Below are 20145 nucleotides of genomic sequence, written 5' to 3' on the forward strand. Positions count from 1 at the left end.
AAAAGAAATACAGATTTACACACGGGGATTACAAAGTCTGCACTTCCAAGAAAAAGACAGCTTTCTTGCAGTCCTGACTTATTTTTTGTCGCCACTAGATCTAATTCCTTCGTTTCAAAGTAATTTCTTTCATGGGAATAAAGAGCCCAATTCAGGACAGAAATGGACATCCATCCCACCCCTCCCCATCCTTCCAAACACAGACACAATTACTATCTATATCTGATTGGCTGGATGGCCAGTTGCTTTAAAAATGTTGGTCCCTCCTTTATCCACAACAAGCCTTTACTGTGTGAGCTGTCCTCGGCTCCAGTCTGGTCTTGTCCCCTCTGACTGCACCATTCTATCTGACTCCCTTCGGCATTCTTCTCATCACTTGACCTCCGCCCCTTGCAACGTCCAGAGTTCCTGCAGAGTGGCAGTGAGGGTTGGCTTATTCCGAGCTGAGACAAAGCACCCACTATCTGTATCTGTCTGAGGTACTCCAGCCACCTGAGTGCTGCCTCTACTAAACAGTGCAACCAGTTTTTAAGACAAGCAGAGAAGCCGAATGATTTTGAAAGCAACAGCACGGAGGAATCTGCTCCACACCTGGGGCACGGAGCCACAATCACAGGTACTTTTAAGTAACCAACATCAATAGGTACAAACTGGCAACGAGCTGTAGAGTTTAATCTTTCTTTAAAAAATATTGCAGATGGTTTGTATGCCTCTCTCTCTCAGGATATGTTCAACTAGTTTTAAGGGATCAATATTTATCTAACGAATCAATTTGAAGGCGACATAATTTTACTAAGTCAGCACTGGGAGGGCTGCTTCATTGATGAATAGGAATAAAGGGTGATCTATCTAGCCAAGGCTCTCCTAATCAATAGGCTACAAGGGTCTCCTGATTTACTTTATTTTAATTATTTTTAAGTTGCTCTAATTTTCATCTGAAGGTGCTGAGTCAGCCTTATGTGAGGTGGCATGACTGTCAAAGAATGCCCACTCACTAAGGTCCCAGTTTCCACAATGCCAAACCCTGGCAAGACTCAGAAATAAATTCTTACCAGTAGCTTACTGTATTGGATATGAGGGTCGTCTAACGATACACTGCAGCTCTAGCCATCCCCTGGATGAATTACAGGCTCGTTCTCTGTTAATTTTAAATGGAAGCCAATACAGTTTATAGTAAAAAGGGGGCTCCCTGCTTTATGAGCCGAGTTCATGTACGGCTTCATATTGGATCCATTATATGACAAATACTGCGCTATTGTTCCGTTATTCTGCCCCTAGTTGCAGTACATTAGGCTCAGTTGTAAGAAATTCAACAGCTCCAATACTTCCTGTCATCAAATGGAGAAACACTTCCCCACGTACAGTACCCACTATTCTTAAAGGAACAGTTGGACCATTGAAGAGCATGATTACTGGGATATATATATATTACATAAGAATACTTAAGATCAAGGACACGCCATGAGGTCCAATTATTCCTCCCTCTCTGATCTCTAATTCTGTGTTCTCCTTTGAATCCAGCTGCCTTTAGAATTTACTAGCTTATTGCATCACTTTATTATCTAAGTGCAAAATAAAAATCCTCTTCCAGAGTCAAAGATTCATACAGCATAGAGAAGCCCTTAGGCTCATCTAGTCTGTGCCAAACTATTATTCTGAGTCCTCCCATTGACCCACACCGGGACCACAGCCCTCCATACCACCCCACTCCCCACCCACGTACCTATCTGAGTTTCTCTTACATGTTGAAATTGAACCCACATTCACTACTTCTGCTGGCAGCTCATTCCACGCTCTCAACACCTGAGTGAAGGGAATCGTTCTCATGTTTCCCTTAAACACCTCACCTTTTACCCTTAACCCATGACCTCTGGTTGTAGTCTCACACAGCCTCAATGGAAAAACCCTGCTTGCATTTACCCTGTCTACACTCCTTACAATTTTGTGTACCTCTTGTCCTTTGTTCCAAAATTTCCATATTTTAGCTTGAGTCATTTTGGTATCAGAATTCTCCATAATCTTTAATGCTTCATTCCGATCACCTCCCTTTTCTTCTTTAACCTTGCTTTCTAATGACATTAATTTCTAAATCTAGGAATATTTCCATTACTTAGCATGGAGCCCAACAAAGCCAAGCATATCACTCCTAGCCAAAGATTTCCAAGCTCTATTTACAGTACTTAAGGCATACCAGGTGACAACAATTTTCAATGTTTCATATAGCCAACTACTTTGTGAACTTAAACAACTGTCGTCATTCAGTACAAACGGTATATATTCAATCCAGATTATGCTGCACCCCAAGGGAATGCCAAAAAGAGAAGGGAGACTGCGAGCCTGATTATATTTTGTTTGCATCAATTTTCAGACAACTGTTTGTGTTTTTTCCCCTGCAAAATAAATGTGACAGTACTTTCCCAATGTTTATTCGTGCTGAAATCTATTCAGACAACTTGAGGTCTTGGAATAGAGTAAGTTACAAGATACCCTAATAATGGTTTGCAAGATGGCAGGAGTGTATTCAATAAAAATCTAACATCTAAGTCAGCCTCAAAGAGGACCACTACCTTGTCGTTGGGTTTGGAGGCTTGCATGCTTCAGTGACCCACAGATGTTGGCTGGAGTCAGGGCTTTATGCTTTGGCTCTTGGTAGGGTCACCCATGACAAACAGGTCAAAGGGTAGAGGCCGTGCTAAGAGTGGTCCACCAGTCCTCCAGGTTCGTGGGTTCAGCTCAGGCTAACAGCCCTGACTGATAAAACAAAACTGTTACGGAAACAGTAATGTAGAACCTTTTACATCTGAGTGCGATGGTATTCCTGAGTCTCCACCCGGGACTTGCATGACTGACAGTAGTGATAATGGAGAGGGAACTACTGACATGACAAAGGAAGCCCTGAACAACCAGAGATGGAGGACCCAAAACACCAGCGGCATAATGGGCAGTAAATAATCTAAGTTTGATGTTAGGACATCCTGAAATCATGATATAAGATGTAGATTTTGAGGGTTGTCTAAAAGGATAAAAATAAAAGGTTTACAGGGAATTTCAGAGCTTTCCAGAGTTTTGCACCCAATTTAGGGAAACAGGGAAATTAGGATCTTGTACCTGAAGACACAATGCCATTAATGAAGAATTGCTGAGCGGCATGGCTCGGGGGGCTGGAAAGGCCAATTCCATGATGAATTTCAATAAATTAAAAAATAAATAAATAAGTGACTTCCTGACCAGGACATTTCCATGATTCCCTGAAAATGTTGTTTTGTTGGCATTGCGGCCAGAGGTTTGGGGAAGCTAACAGTAAGGTGGTACCTGAACCATCTACAATTAGCACTGGTAAAACCCTTCATGCAGGACACCTGCCTATTCCCTTGTGGTTGTGATGCTGTCTGTAATAATTATAGTTTAGTGTCTACAGAGGACCCTCAGGTTTTCATTTCCCCTGATTCACACATTTGTGTAATGTGTGTTTAAAAAAATAGTCGCGCAGCTGCATTACAATTTCACAGGAATGAACTTTACATAATAAACATTAAACAGGGGAAATGAAACCCCCTTTTAAACCTTGAGCATTAACGCACTAGTTTACTTATTCAAAGCAACTTCTGACAATTTGAATTCGGATAAGAATTCTGAATGGAATTTATCCCTGGACTGGTATTTCATAAACAGAAAATGTGGTCATTATTGCATTGGTACTTGTGAGATCTATTTATGCACAAGTTGACTCTGGTGTTTCTACCTGCGTCTGCACTGCATTACAACTGAAAGCACTTTGCAACATCTTGAACCTGTGAAAGGCACTGTGCAAACAGAAATGCTTTCTTGCTTTTAATTTTATATGTTGCTTTTCTCCCCCATGGCTTTTACAAGCTCTTTTCTAAAAGAGACCAAAGTATGTGCATTTCTGACAAGCCTAACTTCCAGCACAGCACTGTAATATTTTAATTGAATGCCTGTCTACTATCGTCGCAGCTGGGAAGAGCATTAACTTGTTGTGTGGCGTCTTTTGTATATTTTAAGTCAGAGGTGTTGGTGCTGTGTGTAAAGAAATAAAAACAGTGGGAACGTGCCCCTTCCAAGGGCTCAGGAGCGAGTTCAGAGATCTGTACAATTTAGCCTTTGTGGCCTGAAAGCCTCAGTTAGTTTATGGGGGCTGCTGTGCCTTTTCTGTTCTGAACTACCCATTGGTTGTCTTGGTGGTTCATTCTGAAAAGGTGGATTGCACTGGTGCAAGTGTGTCTGAGAGCCCTCCCGGCCACCTTATTCTTCAGCAGTGAATCCTATGACAGCGGGATGGCCTCTGATCTAAGGTGACTGTACACACCGGACTGTTGGTGCCATTGGCCAGTTTTGCATTCTTCACTCTGTTTGAATGAGGACTTGGTGGGTTGTCTTCCATCCTTCTTATCAGCGTTACAGGGCAGAGTGCAGGATGGCAGACGGAGAAATGCTTTTAAAGAGACCGTATGAGTGGCACTGGTACTTTATGCAGAGACTCAAATAACTTGATGCCAACACTATGAATATATTGACTTGACAAAATGCAAACAAGGTCGTGCATTATTATTTTCCATTTTCCTCTGCTATCAGATTCCTTCTTCTTCAGTCATTTACCTAACAATTCTCATTTCATCCCCCCTCCCCCACCCACCTATCATCTGCCAGCTTGTACTCCTTTCCTTCCCCCCCCACCTTAATTTGGCTTCTTCCCCCTTACTTTCCAGTCCCGATGACGGGGTATTGGTCTGAATCATCGACTGTTTATTCCTTTCCATAGATGCTGTCTGACCTGCTGAGTTCCTCCAGCATTTTTAAATTTTATTTTATTTAATTTGTGATACAGTGTGGAGCAGGCCCTTCTGGTTTAAGGAACTACACTGCCCAGTAACCCATCCATTTAACCCTAGTCCAATCACAGAACAGTTGTACAATGACTAACTAACCTACTAATCAGTATGCATTTGGAATGTGGGAGAAAACCGGGGCAGGGGGAAACCCACGTGCTCATGGGAAGGACGTACAAACTTTCTTACAGAGCGTCGGAACTGAAGTGCAAACTCCGACACCCGGAGCCGTAATAGTGTTGCGCTAACCCCTACACTACCGTGGCACCCTTGGGTGCGAGGCTCTGGATTTCTGGCATCTGCCAAATCTCTTGTGTTCATTATTTTTGTCCATTTTTTATAAATAAAGTTTATTATTGAAATATCAAACAAAGAGAACATCGCTGGAAAATAACTTCCATTGCCTGACAACGAGCGGAAATCCAGAGACTCAAGCTGGCTGTGACTCATAAGAGACAGGAGAAGATTCGGACATCAGTCTGTTCTGACCTAAAAAGCCCCCTTCTTAATTCTTTGCTCGTCATTCCCATGTCCACAGAGTAGCAGCTGCTCATTTGAGAAGTTGCAAATTTGGGTCCGAAGCGTCTCAAGATCAGCTACAGTAGTGAGTTTCCAGCTTTTCACAGGGGACGGCATCGCAAAAAGGCTGCCTGCTGAATGTGGCTTATATCCAGATCCTTAATGTCAACAGAATTAGAGACCAGGGAGCGAAACTAATGCCATCCAAGTTAAATTTCTGTTCTGCAAATGTCAGTTTTGGTATCTCAGCTGCAGTTCAAGTGGGATAACAATGAGATTACTCAGACTGTGTGTAACAAATTACATGTAACAGTGCTCAGTGCCTTGTGTAGCCTTTTGTTTATGAGGATAATGGGACAGTGCTCGCATGATCTGCAAGTTGCTGGGTTGGTTTGTTGTAAATGTTAGTCACAGACTAAAGCCAAGATTGCACATGGATCATTTTACATTCAAGCCTCTCCGCAGAGTTTGCGTGGGTGGATATTCCCACACTCGGGTCACTGCAGCCTCTGAGTTATGTAAACGACGGCTTCCCATATTTCCCACAATCGGAGAACAATTTTAACTTCTTATTTATATTTTAGATCCCAGCTGTTTCCAACTTTGCCCCACAATGGCCACAACAGGCTTATCGCCTGATGAACAGCACTCAGGAGACATTCGATACAATAGTTAACCTAAAAGGCAGGAGCTGGGAACAAACTCAACAAGGAATTCTGGAAGTAGCGCCACATGACCCGTCCTGTCCTGCTCCAGAGAAGAACAGCATGGATTTTTTCCAGAACAGGACTAAATCGGTTTCTGTTCATTCTTAGTTGCCAACACTGGTTGGAGATATTCCTAGAATTTTGATCATATGGTATTCTGATCCCTGTGCTTTCTATTCACAGATTGTTGGATCACGTGATGTCTGCAAGCTTCTTTGTATTAACCTTATAAACATTAGTTCAGTGTCATTGTAGCTTTCCCACCAGCACTATTAAAGGCAATCTTGACCTGCTATTTCAAAGTTCAATGTATATTTATTATCAAAGTATGCATACTTTATGCAAGCTTAAGATTTGTCTCCTTACTTGCAGCTGCAAAACAAAAGAAAACTAATAGAACCCATTAAAAACAAACCAAGACCATCAAACACCCAATGTACAGAAAAAAAAGAAATTGTATAAACAATAAAGTAAGCAGATAGCTTTCAGAACTGAAGCCTCTCAAGATATAATTCAAAATCTTTCCTCTTTTTCCCAGCAAGCTTTCTACAGTGAATCCTGGTCTCCCTGTTTCCCTGTAAATCACCACAGCTACAGTCTTACATTGTTGATTCACCGACAGGGTCCCAGGTTGTGGGTACTTGCTGCTCTCCTGGGTTCTCTAGCTAATACATAAGCATTTACCATCCAAAGTTCAGAGTAAATTTATTATCAAAGTACATATATGTCACCATATACAACACTCATTTTCTTGTGGGTATTCACAATAGAACAAAAATGCGATAGAATTAGTGAAAAAACTTCACATAAGCTAAGATTGGAAAAAACAACCAATGTGCAAATAAAAGGATACAAATAAATAAATAAATAGTTAGATAAGTAAATGAATGAATGATTAGCTAATTAATTAATACTGAGAATATGAGTTGTAGAGTGCTTGGAAATAAGTGTATACGTTGTGGAATCAGTTCAGTGTTGAGGTGAGTGAAGTTATCCACGCTGGTTCAGGAGCCTGATGGTTAAAGGGTCTCACATCACCACGTTCCTGAACTTGGTGATGTGAGACCTCAAGCTCCTGAATTCCTTTTCGATGGTAGCAGTGAGAATTCAGTCTCCTTGCACCCTCCTGCTGGAATCCACTACCTACGGCAGAGAGGGACTGATGCCCCGAAGCCAGTTGTTTCCTGTGGTGGTGGATAGCAGAGTCACAAAGTTAGAGAGAAGGGGCGGGGGAATGCCATTTCAGTATCAAATATAAAGGATGAAATAAGCCCAGTATCGTTGACCCATTCTGAAGACTCGAGGAAAACAACAAGGGTGGGCAGCCTCTATTCACTCCCATTTTGCAAAGTTGAGATGAATTCTCATTTATTCTCATCAAGTTTATCATAGCCACACAGCAAGGCAACAGGCACTTCAAAGAAACAAAACTCTGAGGCTGCAATGACCCAAATGTGGGAACTGGTCCATGTGACCAAGATGCCTTTCCAAGCTGGTCCCATTTGTTTATGTTTAGCTCATATCCTTCTAAATCTTGTAAACCTTTTCTATCCATGTGTCCAAATGTCTTTTAAACATTGCAATCATACACATCTATATAACTTCCTCAGGCAGCTTGTTCCTCACTGCTTCTATCCCACTGTTAAAGGACAACTGAAGAGACTCCTAGTACAATAAGATGAAATCTTGACCTCATAGTCTACCTTTTTGTGATTTCCAGTGGGCCGAGGGTTTATCCTTTTACTACCCACTGGATCACTTGGTCTGGCACGTAATGTCAGGATTGGTCAGGATTGACAGAAAGAAGGCATGGGCAACTGTTCAGAAACTCAACTCAGACAATAGACCACCACAGAGAATTGCTGCCCTAACACCCAACCAGGTTGCCCACCAACTAATACTAAATGATCAACCAAGTAACAAGGAACAGAGGCAAAAGAAAAAGCAACATCAGGAGATGGAGTCAGGTCTTTCAAATGGGAATAACAACTTCCCGCCTCTCACCCTAGAAGAATTAAAGGATGAAGTATCACAGCTAAAATCCAACAAAGCTGCTGGCATAGATGGGATTCTTAATGAATTCCTTAAACATCTTGGACCTAAAGCACTCCACTGGCTTCTGTCCCTTTTTAACTGTTGTATAAGATCAATAAAAATACCTAAAAAGTGGAGAAGAGCCAAAGTTGTTGCTCTCCTAAAACCCAATAAAGATCCCAATATTCCTAAAAACTACAGACCGATTTCCTTGCTCTGCACCCTCTATAAACTCTACGAGAGACTCATACTGAAAAGAATATCCTCCTTAGTCGAAGATCTTCTAACACCAGACCAAGCCAGGTTCAGGCCAGGCCACTTTTGCTGCGGTCAAGTCCTGAACTTAATCCAGTATATTGAGGATGGCTTTGAAATGCGACAAATTACAGGGGCAGTATTCATTGACTTAACAGCAGCATACGACACTGTGAATCACAGAGGCCTTTTACTGAAATTATCTAAAATGTTAAAGAACGAAACCACAGTCAAAGTAATAAGAAGCCTCCTAGAAAATAGTAGATTTTATGTAGAAATGAATGGAATTAAGAGTAGGTGGTGTCCACAAAAGAACGGACTACCACAGGGATCAGTCCTGGCACCTCTACTATTTATTGTTTACACAAACGACCAACCAACCTTTCCGAACACACACAGGTTTATCTCTGCAGACGACCTATGCATAGCAACACAAGCTAACTCCTTCCAAGAAGTTGAAGTACGACTTACAGCAGTCCTCGAAACAATGAAGCAGTATTATGAAAAATGGTCTCTGGACCCAAATCCATCAAAAGTGTGTGCATTCCACCTAACGAATCAAGAAGCAGCTCAGAAACTCAAGATCTTCTGGTGTGGGTAGGAGCTCGAACACCATCCGACTCCAATTTACGTGGATGTGATGCAGGATAGGACACTCTGATTTGCCACCCACATCCAAAAACTCTGAGGGAAAGTTGGCTCTGGCAATTCTCTCTTGAAAAAATTAGCAGGCACGAAATGGGGAGCTAATGCTCACACACTTAGATCAACTGCCCTAGCACTCTGCTATGCACCTGCAGAATACTGTGCACCTGTGTGGGGCAGATCAGCTCAAGTGAAGAAAATAGACCCGTTGCTTAAAGAAGCCTGCTGAATAATCACAGGCACACTGCACCCTACACCCACTAACATCACTTACAGACTTGCAGGCATTGCTCCCCCAGAGATCTGAAGACACACTACAACAAAAATTGAAAAAGGTAAACAGAACTCGGATCCACGGCGCCCACTACATCATCATGTGCCAGTTTCCAACCACCTAAAATCGAGGAAAAGCTTTGCTGCAATGGAGGAACTACCGCATGGAACATCCCCCCAAACATACAGGATTGACCTCTGGCAACAAACAGAATCCAGAACCCCACCTAACAATACAGTGCAAGACCCCATAGAAATGTTACCAGACGGGGCACTGCTTGACAGATGGAAGTGGTGCACTCTCAACAGAGCGAGAGCGGGAGTTTATAGGACAGGAGACAATATGGTGAAGTGGGGTTTAAAGACCAGCGAATCCTGTGAGTGTGGTGAAAGGGTGCAGAACATTGAACACGTTCTGCGTAACTGCCCACTCCCACCTGATTTAACTGACACTGACCTGCTCAATATCAACCAAACAACACTAGAGTGGCTGGCTGTCTGGTGTGACAAGCTATGATGATGATAGTCTGCCTCATTATGGCCTTGCCCTCTCACTGTCTGCCTGCACTGCACTTTCTCTGTCATACTTTATTTTGCATCCTGTTATTGCTTTCCCTTCCAGGTGTTCCCAATCCTTTTTTTATGCCATGGACCGACACCATCAAGCAAAAGGTCTGTGAACCCCAGGCAAGGAACCCCTTATATAAACTTCAATGCACTGTTGTGATGACATGATAGATGGCATGCTAAACAAAAATTTTCTCTGCACCTCGTTATTGGATTGGAATTAGTCCACATGCAATAATAATAAGCCAAAATACCAATTTGCCCTCTATGTGAAAAACTTCCCCTCAGGCCCCTTTTAAATCTTTCCCTCTCACCTTTACTCTTTGTCCTTGAGTTTTAGGTTTTTCTACCCTGGGAAAAAGACTGTGACCACCTAATTTATCAGTGCCTTTCAAAACTTTATGTACCTTTAGAAGGTCAACTCTCAACCTCCTACACTCCAGGGAAAACAAGCCTATTCAACCTTACCTTATCACTCAAGCTCTACAGTCCTGGTGACATCCTTGTGAATATCTTCTGCACCCTCTCTAACTTAATCACATCCTACAGCTGGGTAACCAGAACTGTGCACAATACCCAGTGTGTTCCTGTTCAAAGCTGCTCCCATTCACATGCACCAGATGGGCTGCCAGTACATTACACTTAATGTATTTTGCAGATTTTACATCCCACCAAGAATTTAGTGGGCTGATCGCTTTTAGAAAAGTCCATGCCACTAGCAATCTGGAAGTGTGCAGGCACTTTTCACGATGAAAATATTTTGCCGTTGCTGGGTTGGGAATACTGTTCTCGACATCTTATAAGGATCTAATAATACAAGTTTCTTCAATTTGTTGCCTTCACAGACAACCTGTGCTGCCAATTTCTAAGAATCAGACAACATCCCTCAGCTATGTCCAGCATTCAAATTTATCCCAGGCGTGACAAATATAGAGGTAAGCAAGTACCAGGGAATGGGGTCAGGATGATTCAGTGTTGTTAAACAACACAAGGTTCTCATAATGAGGCCAAGACGTGACTGTAAATGGTTAATGTACCTAAAATAATGTAAGATAGGATTCAAATCTGAATAAAAGAGCAGTAAATTTAACCTATTTGTGAGATAGAGATTGCATTTTTTTAATAATGTGTTTCTTATCTCTAATGACAGAACAGGCAGTGACTAATGAAACACAATATGAAGGTTTTCCTGAAGAAGGGTCTCAGCCTGAAATGTTGGCTGTTTATTAATTTCCATAGATGCTGTCAGGCCTGCTGAGTTCATCCAGCACTTTGTGTGTGTTGCTACGAAGGCCACCAGACATGCATGAGTTAAAAAAAAACAGTAGGTGTACACACACATTTGCAGAAAGGATGATACAATAGATTCCAGCTAATCAGGACCAGTACATTTTGGCCCAATTAAGTGGCTGCCCCAATTGGCTGAAGTTTCATGGAAATAGTTAACAAGGTATAAAAAAGACAAACTGCAGTTTAATTGAGTAACCAATTATGCATTCAAATAAAATACAGAACAGATTACAACACTATCAAAATTACTACAAAACTATAAAACTGTGTATTAGTTCATAATTGTTATCAATGGAGGAATTCATCCAGTGCACCTGTACGCTGCCACATTGATTGCCTGTAAATGAACAAAATTAGCACAGATAATGGATTGCCTTCATTAGATTAGATTAGATTATGAGGACACACAGTCCTCTTTTATTGTCATTTAGTAATGCGTGCATTAAGAAATGATACAATATTCCTCCGGTGTGATATCACAGAAAAACAGGACAGACCAAGACTGAAAAACTGACAAAAAACACATAATTATAACATATAGTTACAACAGTGCAAGCAATACCATAACTTGACGAAGAACAGGCCATGGGCACAGTAAAAAAGTTCAAAGTCTCTCGAAAGTCCAACATCTTACGCAGACGGGAGAAGGAAGAAAACTCTCCCTGCCATACCCGACAACAGTCCAACTCTGAGTCATCCGAAAACTTTGAGCTTCCGACCAGCCCTCCGACACCAAGCACCATCTCTGCCGAGCGCTTTGACCCCATCCCCTGCCACCAGCAGCAGGCGCAGCCGAGGATTTTGGGGCCTTCCCTCCGGAGATTGTTGATCGCACAGTAGCAGCGGCAGCGAACCGGACATTTCAGAAGTTCCTCCAGATGTTCCTCCGTGCTCCTCCACGGCTGTCTCCATCAAATCAGAAATGTGCACGGTACCCTATTTAAGAAATACAATATCATTTCACTGGAGAGCTGCGCGCTGCGTCGCGGTGCCATCTTCTCCTCCCACCGATATGATGTTATTGACGATTGATTCATATGATGCTATTGACAATTGCATCCTCCAAATCTTCATTTTCATTGGAACATTCAAGATGATTGTCGATATCTTCAAATTCGTCACTGTTCCTAACTTGTTGGAGGAGTGAAATCATTTAATTTTCCTTCTCAGTCATTTCTGGTGTTTCCAAGCCTCAATGCCTGAAACCGCAGAGAGTAAAACAGTTCTGAATTGTCTAACTGCTTATTTCTCACCAACTATCAGCGACCAAAACCACTGCTTTTTGAACACAAAGGGCACACAACTGAGGCTACTTAAAAACTGTTCTCTCCAGGCAAGATGTTGTATCTAATGGCTGCACAAGTGCACGCGGGAAGCCGGAGGATTGGGAAACTTTTAAAGAGCAACAGAGGATAAATAAAAAGGCAATATGGGGAGAAAAGATGAGATACGAAGGCAAGCTAGCCAAGAGTATAAAGGAGGATAGTAAAAGCTTCTTTAGGTATGTGAAGAGGAAAAAAATTAGTTAAGACCAAAGTCAGGCCCTTGAAGACAGAAATGGGTGAATTTATTATGGGGATTGGATCTGTCTTCACTGGGGAAGACACAAACAATCTCCCAGATGTAATAGTGGCCAGAGGACCTAGAGTAACGGAGGAAATGAAGGAGATTCACATTAGGCAGAAAATGGTGTTGGATAGACTGACAGGACTGAAGGCTGATAAATCCCCAGGGCTTGATGGTCTGCACCCCAGGGTACTTAAGGAGGTGGCTCTAGAAATCATGGACGTATTGGTAATCATTTTCCAATGTTCTATAGATTCAGGATCAGTTCCTGAGGACCGGAGGGTAGCTAATGTTATCCCACTTTTTAAGAAAGGAGGGAGAGAGAAAACAGGCAATTATAGACCAGTTAGCCTGACATCAGTGGTGGGGAAGATGCTGAACTATAAAGGATGAAATAGCAGCACATTTGGATAGCAGTAACGGGATCGGTCTGAGTCACCATGGATTTACGAAGGGGAAATCATGCTTGACTAATCTTCTGGAATTTTTTGAGGATGTAACTATGAAAATGGACAAGGGAGAGCCAGTGGATGTAGTGTACCTGGACTTTCAGAAAACCTTTGATAAGGGCCCACATAGGAGATTAGTGGGCAAAATTAGAGCACATGGTATTGGGGGTAGGGTACTGATATGGATAGAAAATTGGTTGGCAGACAGGAAACAAAGAGTAGGGATTAACAGTTCCCTTTCAGAATGGCAGGCGGTGACTAGTGGGGTACCACAAGGCTCGGTGCAGCTATTTACAATATACATTAATGATTTAGGTGAAAGGATTAAAAGTAACATTAGCAAATTTGAAGATGACACAAAGCTGGGTGGCAGTGTGAAATGTGCAGAGGAGGTCGTGATAATGCAGGATGACTTGGACAGGTTGGGTGAGTGGGCAGATGCATGGCAGATGCAGTTTAATGTGGATAAATGTGAGGTTATCCATTTTGATGGCAAGAACAGGAAGGCAGATTATTATTTGAATGGTGTCAAGTTAGGAAAAGGGGAAGTACAACAAGATCCAGGTGTCCTTGTTCATCAGTCACTGACAGTAAGCATGCAGGTACAGCAGGCAGTGAAGAAAGCTAATGGCATGTTGGCCTTCATAACAAGGGGAATTGAGTATAGGAGCAAAGAGGTCTTTCTGCAGTGGTACAGGGCCCTGGTGAGACCACACCTGGAGTATTGTGTACACTTTTGGTCTCCAAATTTGAGGAAGAACATTCTTGCTGTTGAGGGAGTGCAGCACAGGTTCACGAGGTTAATTCCTGGGATGGCGGGACTGTCATATATTGAAAGATTGGAATGACTGGGCTTGTATACACTGGAATTTAGAAGGATGAGAGGGGATCTGATTGAAACATATAAGATTATTAAGGGATTGGACATGCTAGAGGCAGGAAATGTGTTCCCGATGTTGGGGGAGTCCAGAACCAGAGGCCACAATTTAAGAATAAGGGGTACGCCATTTAGAACGGAGTTGAGGAAAAACTTTTTCACCCAGAGAGTTGTGGATCTGTGGAATGTTCTGGCAGAAGGCAGTGGAGGCTAATTCTCTGGATGCTTTCAAGAAAGAGTTAGATAGAGCTCTTAATGATAGCGGAGTCAAGGGATATGGGGAGAAGGCAGGAACGGGTTCTCATTATGGATGATCAGCCATGATCACAGTGAATGACAGTGCTGGCTCGAAGGACCGAATGGCCTACTCCTGCACCTAATGTCTATTGTCTATTGTCTGATGCTAGTTAGAAACTATTCATCAACATTCTCCTGTCCCAATTCAGTGGCACAATGTCCCAAGTAAACTAAGGGAATCCCGGCTATTTTTTGGATTAGTTTTTGTTTTTTGAGTTGCCTCAAATAAGCAGCTGACCCAATTAACCAATGGCCCAATTAACTGGAAACCACTGTATATGGAGGAGGGAGTAGTGTTCAGAATGGAGGGAACTCAGGAAATAGGATTATTCAAGAACACGATGAAGAAGTATGATATCTTGTTCACATGAAGAGAGATGCAAAGAGGGTTTCAAAAGAAATTCCAGGGACAAGTAAAGGAAATGGATTTTAACTATAATAAGCCAACATGAGCAGGGTAGGCTTGGGATCCAATTGCATGAGGAGAAAATAGGTTATGGCTCAACATCAGTCTTAAAATTTCCTTTCAACATACTTTGTCAGTAGTGTCTGCTTACTGTTGTCATTGTGCTTGCTCCAGTTGGGAAGGGTAAATCACTGAAGGGACCTACAATGGGTGTTAAATCTTCAGAACTATTGCTCGTTCTAATGCTTTGCCAAGGATGGCTGAAAAATGAGGCATCACTATTGTGTAGGAGGCAATGCCATTAAGTTGGACCCAAGCAGGATTCAGTTTCTACTCCTGTTATAAGCTGAGCTGTGTACAAACTCTCTGCAGTTCCTTGTGGTCACGGACAGAGTAGTTGCTGTACAAAGCCATGATGTGTCCGGGTAGGATGCTTTCACTGGTGTATTAATTAAAATTGGTGAGGGAACACGCCAAATTTCTTTAGCCTCCTAAGTAGAGGTGCTGGTGAGCTTTCTAGACTTTGGTGTTAATGTGATTGGATCAGGACAGGCTACTGGTGATATTCACTCCTAGGGACCTGAAACTCAACCCTATGCAATGTGCTGGCATTGGAGAGAGTCCAGAGGAGGTTCACAAAAATGATCCTGGGAATGAAAGGGTTAACGCAGGAGGAGCGTTTGATGGCTCTGGGCCTGTACTTGCTGGAGTTTAGAAAAATGAAGAGGAATCTCATTGGAACCTATCAAATATTGAAAGGCCTAGATAGAGTGCATGTAGAGAGGATGTTTCCTGTAATGGGGAAGTCTCGGGCCAGAGGGCAATGCTTCAGAATACAGGAATGTCTATTTAAACTGGAGATGAGGAGGAATTTCTTTATCCAGAGGGTGGTGAATCTGTGGAATTCTCTGCTTCAGACAGCTGTGGAGGCCAAGTCATTGGGGATATTTAGAGCAGAGGTTGATAGATTCTTGGTTAGTCAGGATGTCCAAGGTTACAGGGAGAAGGCAGGAAAATGGGGTTGAGAGGTATAATAAATCAGCCATGATGGAATGGGGAAGCAGACTTGATGGGCTGAATGGCCTAACTCTGCTCCTATATCTTATGGTCCTTCAACTTCAGCATCATTTGTTGTCACAACACTATGTCACGAGGCTCTCTACCTCCCTCCTGGACTCCGACTCATCATTATTTGAGATATGCCCCATTATGGTAGTGCAAACTTGTAGATCAAATTCAAGCAAAATGTGATCACACAGTTATGCGTGTACAGGGATATGGGGCTGAGGAGGCAACCATTTACGGTACCATTATTGAGGATAATCGTGATTACTGATTGCAGTCTGTTGGTGACAAAGTCAAGGATCCAATTGCAAAGGAAATTTTTGGATCTCAGGTTTAGGAATTTGGAGATGAGTTTGCTTGGAATTATACTACTGAAGGCAGAGCTGTATTAAATAGTCTAATGTAGGTGTCTTTATCTGTTCAGCTACTCCAGAGATGAGTGGAGAGCCAGGGAAATGGCACTCATTGTAGACCTTTATCGGTAGTAGTGAATTGCAGTGGGTCGAAGAGGCTGGAGTTAATCTGTGCCCTGACCAGCCTCTTGAAGCACTTCATGATGGATGTGAGAGCCACCAGGCTGTAATCATTAAGCCATGTTACCTTGTTTTGCTTAGGTACTGGGATGATGGTGTCCTTCTTAAAGCAGGTGGAGATTTTGGATTGAAGCAGGGAGAGGTTAAAAATGTCTGCAAATGCTCTACCAACTATTCTGCGCAGGACCTAAGAACACCGCCAGGGACAACATCTAGGCCAATTGCTTTCCGCAGGTTCCTGCTCGGGAAGACTGATCTTACATCCGCAATGATCATTGTGCATTAATAAGCACAATTTAGCTGTCAGGTTTCCTGTGTTACAACAATACTATCATCAAAAAAATAACTGTTTAAATTCAAGAGAATCTGCAGATACTGGAAAACTTGAGCAACATGCACAAAATGCTGGAGGAACTCAGCAAGTCAGGCAGCATCTAATGGGGAGAATAAACCAGTCGAAATTTCGGGCCAAGACACTTCATCCAGTCTCAATGAAGGGTCTTGGTCCAAAACATCGACTGTTTATTCCCCTCCATAGATGCCGTTTGATGTGCTGAATTCTTCAGCATTTTGTGCTTGTTGCTAATGGTTTAAACTGTTTTGGAAATTCCAAGTTCCTGAGAGGTTTTTATAAAATTAAGTCTTCTCTTCTGCAGGCTATTCACTTATGCTTTGGCTTCTTCTTGCTTTAAAAGAATGCACAGCCATGCACAGAGGTGGCAGACAGCAGCTCACCTGACCTGCTCTTAGCAGAGAGAGACCTATAAACCGTCTCAAAGACAAATACATCTGTCATGTAGACAGTTTACTGAGCATTCATTCAGGCGCTTTGAAGAAGATTTAAAGGGCTATACATAACTTGAATAAAGTGCAAACTTTCACACGGGGACACACTCCTGCCACTGGACCGGAGACCTGGAAACAAGGGATGGGGGTGTAAAGGGAATATTGGAGGTGAAGGTGGTGGGTGGAGGGAAGTATTTAACTAAGCAAGGAGACAGATGATATACAGTATAAAAGTTTATTTAATTAAGATGCTAAGTTGTAACTCATGCAGGTTGGTTTGAGTGGAAAGTGTGCCAAATTGATACTGACAATGATAGATCAAAAAGAACAGATGCTACAACACACGTTTTTTCTCTACCTCTGTGCAGTAGTTTTAGTTCTCCACCCATTAGCACTTTTCAGAAAGAATAGAAGCAACTTTGGATTTTCATACTAAAGTATCAAATTTTCACTGTTTTATGATCACTGGTTTACTGGTAAACCATATTCTCTCACTTTACCATATTTACCGCATCATCTGGGCGATGGTCTCTTCTCACTCCTGTCACTGGGCAGAAGGTACAGGAGTCTTAGGTCCCACAGCACCAGGTTCAGAAACAGTTATTACCCTACACCACTGGCCTAGATAACTTCACTCATCACATCTCTGAAATGATTCTACACCTACAGATTCACCTTCAAGGTGAATTCACCTTTTTCTGTATAACCTGCAAGAAAATGAGTCTTAAGGTGCCATATAGCAGACATCCCACCTCTCCCGGAAGTTCCGGGAGTCTCCTACATATCGATAGTGGCTCCCTGACGCCTGGAAATTATATACAATATCCCGGAAATAGATTTTTTTGAGAGGGAGAGGGAGAGGGAGAGCAAGCATCCTGATTGGTCTCTCTTCGTGCTAAGGGTGGTCCCCAACCACCGGGCCACAAGGGAACGATATGATTTGGCAATATGAGTCAGCGGCACCTTTTCTCGTTCCCTGTCACCCACTGTTGGAACTTGAACACACGCGAGGTCATTACCCGCGCGCCATCCATGTCAGCACAGGAGGAGATCAACTCCTCGAGCTTGCAAATGACGGTGGGCTGAAAAGTATGTTTGACATAACATCTCTGCCGGCATTCTGGATCAAAGTCAAGGCTAAGTATCCTGAGATAGCCACGTAAGCACTGAAAACGTTGCTTCCATTTTCAACATCAATGAGTGTAACGAAAACTAAATTGCAAAACAGACTGGACATAGGGAACCCCCTTCGAGTATCGATGTCTCCCATCAACCCTCGATGGGACTGTCTTGTTGCAGGAAAACAAGCCCAGGGCTCCCACTAATTCAGCGATATTGGTGTGTTGCAATGATTTTATATGTTCATACGAGGAAAATATGCGCTGTGTGTTTAATATCCAAACGTTACTTAAAATGTTATGATGCTATTGACTTATAATTGACTTATCACCTACACTTCGGTCGTGATTAACAACCCTCGCCCCCCCGCCCCCCCCCCAGTCGGCCGGTCCGCAAGAATGTTGTCAATAATAAACCGGTCTGCGGTGCAAAAAATGTTGGGGACCCTTGCTAAGTAGACCTATCAGTTTTCTCTGTGGGCGGGCTTTACAGTCGACCTCAAAAATAATGACAGTGCTGCTCACTGAACTGTTTGCAACATTGACTTTTCTATTGCCCATGGTGGGTTAAAATGTAAAAGACATGTTGAGGTGAGTTTAACAGGTGTCATTCGTTCATTATCATAGCTGAAGTTATTTGAACTAGCTGGCTAGCAGCTAAGGAACTATGCTATGATGCCCTATGTGACGAGGCCAAACTCCCTGTAGACTTGCTTAAAGTTGTAATAGAATAAACATGATAATATAATATAAGTACATATTTTAATGTCACATTTTCTGCATATACCCAACTTGGTTTACAGATTAGACAAAATCACTAAACAAAGTATTACATACACCCTTGGAGGTCGATGGGGGGGGGGGAGAGGGAGGGATATGGGGTTGCGGGGGGGGCGGGGCTGCTACCTCCCTGAAATGGTGGTGATACCTCCCTGAAATTAGTTTTTGCAGGGTGGGATGTCTGCTTATAGTAACATTTACACTCAGTGGCCACTTTAATGCAAATATCTAATCAGCCAATCATGTGGCAGCAACTCAATGCATAAAAGCAAGCAGACATGGTTCAGACCAAACATCAGAATGGGGAAGAAATGTGATCTAAGTGACTTTAACCATGGAATGATTGTTGGTGCCAGACAGTATGGTTTGAGTGTCTCAGGAACTGCTGATCTCCTGGGATTTTAACACACAACTGTGTCCAGAGCTGGAGTTCCCAACCTTTTTATGCCATGGACCCCTATCATTAACTGAGGAACCCGACTCTAGAGTTTATAGAGAATGGTGCGAAAAACAGAAAAAAAAACATCTATGGGTGAAAAATTTTTGGTTTGAATTGTTGTTCACTTCAATTATTTGCATGATGTGTTTTTTCTTCCTCCTCTTGCGTATTAGAGGTTGGTCTTTTATTTTTACTTTCATTCTTTTTTAAAAATTGGATTCTTTCGGGTTTCTTGCTTTGTGGCTATCTGTGAGCAAACAAATCTCAAGGTCGATAACAGTTGTACTTTGTGTCTTTGAAAAATTCCTTGTCAATGAAAAAGGTCCAAGGAGAATGGCCAGACTAGTTCAAGCTGACTGTGAGGCAACATTAGCTCAAGTAACCACTTGTTGCAACAGTGGTGTGCAGAAGAGCATCTCTGATGCATCGAACCTAGATGTGGATGGGCAACAGCAGCAGAAGACCATGAATATACACTCAGTGGCCAGTTTATTGGGTATAGGAGATATCTAATAAAGTGGCTAGTGAGTATATACATAGTTTGATAATAAATTTTACTTCGACTTTGACATTTTGTGTTCAAGTGAAGCAGAAATTTTCAACACAGTTAGATCCGGTAAACAGCTAATGTTCAGGATTGTGCTACTGGCAGTGCAATTAAAGCAGCAAAGATGGTCATATCCTCCCGAGTA

At 42.5% G+C, this 20145-nt stretch overlaps 1 protein-coding gene across 1 annotated transcript in view; it reads left to right on the forward strand.

Annotated features, from left to right (window-relative positions):
- Positions 1–321: 321 nt before the first annotated feature.
- The window catches only part of LOC140186198 (SH2 domain-containing protein 3C-like), a 215585-nt gene continuing 195761 nt past the window's right edge, over positions 322–20145 (forward strand). The window contains exons 1-2 of the mRNA XM_072240156.1: positions 322–616; positions 10693–10782. Of these exons, the coding sequence (XP_072096257.1) occupies positions 10740–10782 (43 nt within the window). The 5' untranslated portion in view covers positions 322–616; positions 10693–10739. The remainder of the gene's footprint in view (positions 617–10692; positions 10783–20145) is intronic.

This window comes from Mobula birostris, chromosome 22 (genome assembly GCF_030028105.1).
Source record: "Mobula birostris isolate sMobBir1 chromosome 22, sMobBir1.hap1, whole genome shotgun sequence".
In the NCBI taxonomy this organism is placed as follows: domain Eukaryota; kingdom Metazoa; phylum Chordata; class Chondrichthyes; order Myliobatiformes; family Myliobatidae; genus Mobula; species Mobula birostris.